The sequence below is a fragment of the Eptatretus burgeri genome, chromosome 14, assembly GCF_056783735.1.
Source record: "Eptatretus burgeri isolate ZD-2024b chromosome 14, Ebu_testis_v1, whole genome shotgun sequence".
Classification (NCBI taxonomy): Eukaryota; Metazoa; Chordata; class Myxini; order Myxiniformes; family Myxinidae; genus Eptatretus; species Eptatretus burgeri.
The window spans coordinates 52,472,995-52,481,940 of record NC_140974.1 but is presented as its reverse complement, the minus strand read 5'-3'; the positions used below and the strand labels follow the sequence as shown (position 1 = coordinate 52,481,940).

Sequence of the window (8,946 nt, the reverse complement as noted above, 5' to 3'; positions counted from 1 at the left end):
CAATAGAGTGCTTGCTTGAGTGCTTAAGCCACTTTGTGGACATTCTCCAAGAAACTTGGAAACTCATGAACACACCCCTGGTGTTGCAAGGCAGGCATGATGGGCAGAATGGCCGCCTTCTCCATCAAATTTTCTTCTTGTTCCTTGTTATCTGTACAGATCGATTTTCCGAAGTGCTGTTCTGTAAGAAATGCTGACCTATCAGCTATCACGATGACAAAGTTGTTTTGTGTCATTGGTTGAAATTTTATTAACAACTCCGTTGAAATTTAATCTTCATCTCGATTGTCGGGGGATTTGCAAACGCAACCACAATCGGCTCAACTCTGATCTGTGAGCCAAGACAATGCAACTGATGTGATAAAAGTTAACGGATAACAGACATTGCGTTTAAATACAAGGGTTGTTCGGTCTTGCTCACCCCGGCCTCTTTCTTCCTTCCTTCAGTCATCACCTCCCCATCTCACCTTACTTCCCACTTCTCCCGGTGCTGATTAATTCAAATATTTAGTTCCATTACTGTAACAAATCGTTTTTATTTTTCACTTACGACTTCTATATCTCGTGGGGACACCGCATGAGGCGTGCAATCATGCGGGGAATGATATTATTACCGCTTGTGCTTCTCGTGGTTGGTTCGAGTGCTCAGCCCAATGAGATTGGTACGTATTGAATCAAAGGATTTTAAAATTATCTTTTGCGTGCATGTTTAATTGCCACAGGCGCATTTAGTTCTACTTTTAATATGATCCTTTGTTAGTGAGATGATATGCATCCAAAAGTATTGCTGGAGCAGGAGGGGGAATTAACATTGAAGTGTGATATCAACCGATATATTACACAGTTCATTGGAGTCAGGGCAGGTTGTGCCTACTATACATATGTATGTATATATATATATATATATATATATATATATATATTACAAGGGGTAGTCTTGGAATGTGTAACACAGGAGAAGGGTGGTAATAGCTGCAAGGGCAGGGTAAGCAGACAGGACAGTGCCATGCAGGTAAAGTTAATTGGGTTTTCGGTTGTATTTATAGAAAGATAAATCAAATGAGATAGTGTTAACTCTGTACAGGAATTGAATGGGGCCTCATCTAGAATACTGTATATAGTTTTGCATCCAGGGTGATAGTAGTTATCTTAGAGAGGGTACAGCCGAGAGCAACTCGACTATGAGGAGCAGCTTTAGGAGAAGCGTCTTTTTACATTACAAAGGAAGCGATTGTGAGTGGATTTGATAGAGATGTTTAAGATAATGAAGGGTCGAGTGACAATAAGTGCATAAGAACTTTGCAGCAGAAAAAATAAAAACTTTCCAGCAGAAAAAATAAAAACTTTCCAGCAGAAAAAAAAATAAATACTTTACAGCAGAAAAATAAAAATACAAATTTTCCAGCTGAAAAAATTTTTTTCCAGCAGAAAAAATAAAAAATATAAACTTTTCAGCAGAAGAAATAAATGTAAAAACTTTCCAGCAGAAAAAATAAAAACTTTCCAGTCGAAGAAAATAAAAACTTTCCAGCAGAAAAAAATAAAAACTTTCCAGCAGAAAAAAACTAACTTTCCTGCAGAAGAAATAAATATAAAAACTTTACATCAGAAAATAAAAATAAAAACTTTTCAGTCGAAGAAAATAAAAACTTTCTCGCAGAAAAAATGAAAATAAAAACTTTCCAGCATACGGAATAAATATAAAAACTTTACAACAGAAAAAAAAACAATAAAAACTTTCCAGCAGAAAAAAAACAAACTTTCCAGCAGAAGAAAAAAATATCTTTCCAGCAGGAAAAAAAATTTTCCACAGAAAAGAATAAAAACTTTCCAGCAGAAAAAATAAAAATAAATACTTCACAGCAGAAAAATAAAAATACAAACTTTACAGCACAAAAATGAAAATACAAACTTTCCAGAATAAAAAATTAAATGCAGAACTTTCCATCAGAATGGACCGGACAAGGAGTCACAGCACAGTTTAAGTTAAAAAAAAACAAAAAAACAAAAAACCAGGGATGGTTATAGATACAGGTAGAATAGAATAGATCATTGTAAAGCAATTTCAAACACAGTGTGATGTTTAATTTCAGCGTTTTTCATTTGCAGATATAATAATAATGGACATTAAAAGGTGATTATTAAATTTAGAATGCTACAATTATTGGACAATACGAATGCAAAATAATGTGCAGTACATTGTGTTAAACTATATTAGACAGATATAAAACAAACAAAATAAAAACAACACCTTGGTCCGTTATCACGCTGCCTGTTATCGCTTACCAAGCGACTTGCTTGATTCAAAGTGCTCAAGCAAGCACTTCAATGGAACTGACTGCTTGGCACTGCTTAACAACATGGCAGGCCGTCTTTTTCAGATTTACTCGATCCTCTTGTGACAACTTCCCCAAACTAATTTATTGCATAAGTGGCGACTATAGACAGTACTAAATGAAGAGTAAAAGAAAAAAAAATAGGGAGTCAGACAGGGAAGCCCCTGCCAAGACAATCGATGTACTGACAACTGTATTTTGGAGGGTTGGGTTAACGGGTTTTGCATGCTTGTAGATTTTAAAGAATTACAATAAAAAAGAGAAGAAACAATAAAAGTATATAACGCATGCTTCAATATCTTCCTCTGTCTCTTCTGGGTTCAAATCCCAACCCAGCTATAAACTGTCATCCCAGTGTTTCACAGGCAGGGTGATTCATCAATGTGTGTGCCCTCCCTCGGATGGACGTTAAACTGTCCCGCCTGCTGGCATTATTTGACGGACGTTAAAGATCCCACGGTGTCTTTCACAAAGAGTAGGCAAGTTATCACCAGCACCCTGAAGAAATTCCAAATTCCTGCCCTGACTAACTGCTGGGAAAGCAATGGCAAACCACCAGCATAACCCGTGCCCAGAAATTGCTTTGGCAGCATCACTGCTCTGAAAAGAGTATGGTACACTTCTCATCACCTTATCGCCAGACCATTACCACCATAATATAGCTCTATTGCTGTATATACATTAGTACCTTGATGGGCCGAGCCTGACCCAGTGGTAGATCGTATTTCTTTGTGAAAACGTTTGTGTTTTTTGTTTTTACTATCATGTGCAAAAATATATCCAATAATAGCTTTTTTTTTCTTGTTTCACTCTTTGTCATTCAATGTATGAGGTATGAATTTGTGAAATATGTATATTATTTTCACGAATCATCTTTTTCTAATGATGTTTTGTATGTGCTTTGACATATTTGTTTGACAGCATGAGAGCGTGCTTGTTGTTTGACAGGAATTTGACAGGCATCCAGATGCATTGGAGATAGAGGTGTACAGGGATATTGGCAGGACTTGTCGGTGGCTTATGGGTATCTTGTAGATCCTTGTATATGCTTGTAGCATTACAAAGTAACTGACTTCTCAAAAACCCTTTATTTCAGACTTCATACTGCACTATGCACCAACAAAAGAACACTTTTGCCACTGGATGAAAATGTCTGGAAAAGAGACTTTGATAAAGAGGTATGATTTCTCATTTTATTTGTTTCATCACTGTTATTAATCATTAGTGTGTGTGTGTGTGTGTGTGTGTGTGTGTGTGTGTGTGTGTGTGTGTGTGTGTGTGTGTGTATGTGTGTGTGTGTGTGTGTGTGTGTGTGTGTGTGTGTGTGTGTGTGTGTGTGTGTGTGTGTGTGTGTGTGTGTGTGTGTGTGTGTGTGTGTGTGTATGCGCTCCCAAATTCAAGTGACCGCTGGACAAAATGAGTTGAAATTTTGTGGTTGTACTTTGGCTCTGCCCAGGAAGGCTTTAGGCATTAAAACAAAATTCATGATTGTGGGGGTTCTGGAGGGGGTGGAGGGAGTGCGATGCAACTTCTTTCCGTAAAGGTGTATCGTGTAGCGCTGCTCAACAACTCAATAGCTCAGCCTGAGGATGAGCCCCCAGCCACACCTGTTTAACACTACCAGGTAAGTGTATATTCCAACGTTCTCGACAGGATGGCAGGTGAAATGAAAGCTCGAGCTGAAGGTATACAATAATCTTTCAAGCTCTTTGGATTTGTTCATCCAGCTCGGATGCCAAAACTGTCTTCTGAAGAAATTGAGTAACAAGTGTCCATTGTTATTGAGCAATTTCCGAATGAACTTTCATTTGAACTTGTGACAGAACTGACATCATTTCAGACATTCTAGTTTTATTCAGACAGTTGCAAGGAGTTCTTAAATATCTTCAGTATCCAACAGAAAAATGATTCATGATTGAATCAATGATTCATTTGATGCTCAATGATTCATTCCCACAGTTTGAAATTCTCGTTCAACTTTTCTTGACCCTGCCTATTGGCATTGCGAGTGCAGATCAATCTTTCAGTGTGTAAAGAGGATGAATAATTACTTGCGCTCTACCATGGGTCACTTCGTTTATCAAACTTAGCTTTGTTCTGCATAGATAAACAAATTTTAAAGACCTAAATCTTGGCACAAAGAATTTAAATTTGCAAGTGAGAAGGCGAGTAGAGAATTCACGTCGTCTTATCATGATCAAATAATATAAACTGTCAAAAGTCAAAACTGTCAATAGATGTGCACTTTTTACAACTTTGGTCATTTTCACCATCACCATCACCATCACCATCACCATCACCATCATATCCTAAGCAGAGTGTTGGTACTGCTAGGTTACAGTTACAATCCTGAATGGGTCCCCACTTGGACTCAGGAATTCAGGGCACAATTTTGGAATTTGTTCAGGATGCCAGCGATAGCTCACCTACTCTTCTCGAAGGACACCTTGGGATTCCTAACGTCCATCAAATAATGCCAGCAGATGGGATACCCAGTTTAACGTCCATCCGAGGGACTTCCCACACATTGTTGAATCACCCCGTCTGTTATGCACCAGGATGACAGTTTATAGCTGGGCCAAGATTCGAACCCAGGCTACACAGCTCAGAGGTGAGTATGCATACCAGTAGTCTAGGCGATCCTGCCAGCAATTTGGTCATTTTACAAGGTATTTTAAGAATAAAATTTACAAAATCAACTTTATTTATAGCAGAAATTATTGCCGATAGCAGAATGCCTTGGTTTTGTATTCTCCATTGTGATTTATCTGTAAAGTCAATTTTGGAAAGTTCTTCAATCATACTAGATGGAAAACAGGTCATTGACTTAACATAGGATCAAATAATGAGCTTGGCATATCAATAAATTGATTATTAGACAGTCGATTTGATTTCATTCAAGGGAAACTGAATGTCACTGTTGTACAAAGTCTAAAACCCCTGGGATTGGGGGAGCTTCGTTGCCTCAGGCCCCTCCAACAAGGTTCACCACTGGGCCGCCACCCTTAAATCTGCCACTGATTGTGTCTAATCAGTTGTGTTTGCCTTCCCGGTAGAGGATGCAAGCTACCTTTTGGCAATTACCTCATCGCACGTATCAGTGTACCAGGGGCAGGATGTTAATTAAATAAGGTAGTTGAGTGCCAAAGCAATCTGTTAAGGAAATAATTTCAGGAGTTGTTAGCAGCAGATGGGATGATCAGCCAGTTTGTGAAGAAACTTTAGGTGAGCAGGATCTTACCTCCACAGAAACCCAGTGATGGGGCTGTGAGGGATTGCAATCTTCGTGGTGCCAGTTGCCTTTACGGATACCAGGAACCCAACATATTGTGAGCTAAACTTCTCTCACCGGCTCAGCTCTCTCATTTGGCCTCTCAGCACGTCCGGTATTCAGTCCATATCTCCAACCTGAATATGAACAGCCAGAAAGAAATAACACAACTCTGAAAGTCCATATCATTTTTTTGTGTGTCGCACGTCCCTTGTGTCCTCTGTGTTTTGAAACCTCTACATATATATATATATATATATATATATATATATATATATATATATATATATATATATATGCATATGCAGTATAAAAACTACATGCACTGTCCAGATTATAATACTGCACATGCATTATTTGGCTAACAAATAATATGTGCGATTCAAAGCAATTGAAATGCAAGTATCACGAGCCGAAGTATATTGTTTGATGATTCCCTGTCATCAACTTGGGATGTGCTGCAGCCTACTTGTGTTGTTTCTTCATTGGATGGGTTGTGCATGAAATGTAATTTTAAAATAATGCCACTTTCAGACATCAGGCCAAACTGATATAGTGATGAACATGCTGGACACAAATTAAGGTGCAAGTATAAGGCATTGCAGTGGGGATTCCTTAAATGTAAATTCGATTCAAAAGCATTGGATGGCCATTAGTGTGGATCTTCACTTCGCATAACGTGTAAGGAGAGGGAGAAGAAATGCTTTTTTACTTGCGAAAATCGAAGATTTTTCAAGTACCAGTATATTGGTTGGTCACATGCTTTATTACTTGGTGAAAAAAAAATTTCATTGCAGAAATATTACAAAGTATTTGGATACCAGAATATTTTTTTCAGTGATTCCTCACAATTGAGAGATAGTGCCAAAAACGATATGTAGCACAATGTCTCAAAAGGTTATGGATGGATTCGGACAAAACTTGGTGGACAGATTGGGAGTGCTATGAGGAAGAATTGATTCAATTTTGGTGAATATCGGAATTCGGATCCGGATACGAGGATTATTTAATTTTTAAAGTGATTATTCACCATTGAGAGATGGGGCTAAAAACTATGTATAGCATGATGTTTCAAAAAGTTGTGGACGAGTGATGACAAAACTCTGTGGATGACTTGGTTCAGTGACAAGAACGAGCCAATTCGATTTTGGTTAAGGTCCAGATTTAGATCCGACCAATCAGTGAGATACAGAATGTATACTCTTCCATGGAGGATGTATGTGCTCTACCGAGTGCCGTTCCATTTCATCAAGTGTCACTCAGTGATTTTTCATTACTTACGAAATCTAAAGATTTCATAAGTATATTGATGACTTCCGTTTCTGTTTGTTTGTTTGTTTGTAGGTACGATAACTCGAGAACGGAAGAAGCTACCAATGTCAAATTACACCACGTGATTCAGGAGGGTGATGGCTAATGCTGATTAGATTTTGGTCAAAATCGGTCAAAGGTCAAGGTCACAGTGAGGTCAAATATCCAAAAAATGATAACTCAAGAACGTAGTAAGCTCCCAATGTCAAATTACACCACGTGATTCAGGAGGGTGGTGGCTAGCGCTGATTAGATTTCGGTCAAAGGTCATGGTCACAGTGAGGTCAAACATCCAAAACATTCGATTTTTGATGGTTTGGTACAGAATCATCGTAGAAACTTCTGGTTTGCGTCGCTACCTTCTCTAGAGACAGCTTTTATTAGACAAGGTCAGAGGTCAAGTTGACGATTTCGTAAGTACCAGTCTATGACTGCTTGTTTGTTTGTCTGTCAGTCTTTGTATGTCAACTGCATACATATCACAATTTTAAACCAAGTTTCATGAAACTTCACAAAATGGTAGAGTTTACCATAAGCAATAAGCTGATTTATTTTCTGGTCAAAAGGCCAAAAGGTCAACATCAGCCAAAGGTCAACAACTTTGTCAAATTTCTAAAATCATCAATTTTCATCTAATTGACTTGAAATTTGAATCGGATTTGCAGATCATGTCACTGAATTCAACCACCAATTATTTTAAGGTCATCATTGGCCAAAAGATAAAAATAGGCCAAAGATCAAAAACCAGTGAAATTTCTAAAATCCTCAGTTTTCATCTCATTGACTTTAAATTTGAAGAATATTTGCATAACAGGTCACTGAATTCGACCACCAATTTGTTTTTAAGGTCAAATTAGTTTGAGGGATTTCACAAGTATCGTGCTCTGCACGACATCTTTCTTGATTTTAATTTTAAATACAAAGAAAACTAAAGAGTGCAAAAAGCAAAAAACTGAATACTGGTATAATGTACAAATTCAAAATGTTTAACATATGTAGAAAGCAAAATATATGATTAATATGCCATATATTTATCACATATGCAAATATAGCAATCTATCCCTTTCCCTCTTTGTATGTACCATGTACAGACTGATCTACCCCCCTCACTCCCTCCTCTTTCCCCTTTCCTGTACCTTACGTAAGAAGCACACATTGAACTTCAACATCTCCACAAATGAAACCACACCTGCGGAGCATCTTACTCATTTATTGAAGCTTTGGCCAAACAGAAAGTATACGTTTCCAATGACATCATAGCTGTAGGTTGGAATGCAAAAAGAAAAAGAAAATTTTTTTTTAATTAAATAAAATGTTTTCACAAAGCCTTTCATTGCACAATAAATCATTTGATTGCATTAAACGTGGAGTGTCAAATCGATGTACGTGAACAAATGTACGTATCATTGTTCTCCCACCTTTCCCTCCACAAACACTTGACATGATACATATATTTTCATACTAAATTGTGCTTCAAGGTACTGTAATTCAAATATCAAAGTTAATTTAAATGCCTGACAGTGAGAACACTACATTCATCAGTGTGTTTACATTGATTTGGACTGTGCTGGAAGATGGCGAGTACTCCATGATGAATCTATTGACCGTTTTTTCTTTATTTATCAAGCCAATTGATTCTGTTTTAACTTTTATTGTGTTCTTTTTCCTTTTCCTTATCAAGCATTATCGTGAGAGTATCTCGGAATATGCATCAAATGCCATTCGAAAAAATGCATTTTCTGGCACAGAAGGCCGGAGGCATCGCAGAAGAATGCTGCAAAGATGGTGCTGAGGAAAACTGCTTGACTGAGAAGGTGGGAAAGAGGAGTTGCAAGAATGAGAAAATAAATAAATTAAAGGGTGTCTTGTGAAGTATGTGGAGAATGAAATTTGTAAAAAGAAGGGATGTTTGAGAAAACAAATAATTTTATGGGATTTTAACAAGAGCTATATGCTGAAACCAATTTTTTTTTTTAGAGCAAAACAACATACTCTCCAAGTAAATGGAGAGCACGTTGTAACATATGC

General features: G+C 37.5%; 1 protein-coding gene across 1 annotated transcript in view; it reads left to right on the top strand.

Moving 5' to 3' along the window:
• Positions 1-361: 361 nt before the first annotated feature.
• The window catches only part of LOC147013205 (serum albumin SDS-1-like), a 75,160-nt gene continuing 66,575 nt past the window's right edge, over positions 362-8,946 (top strand). The window contains exons 1-3 of the mRNA XM_085854843.1: positions 362-662; positions 3,433-3,514; positions 8,600-8,732. Of these exons, the coding sequence (XP_085710969.1) occupies positions 578-662; positions 3,433-3,514; positions 8,600-8,732 (300 nt within the window). The 5' untranslated portion in view covers positions 362-577. The remainder of the gene's footprint in view (positions 663-3,432; positions 3,515-8,599; positions 8,733-8,946) is intronic.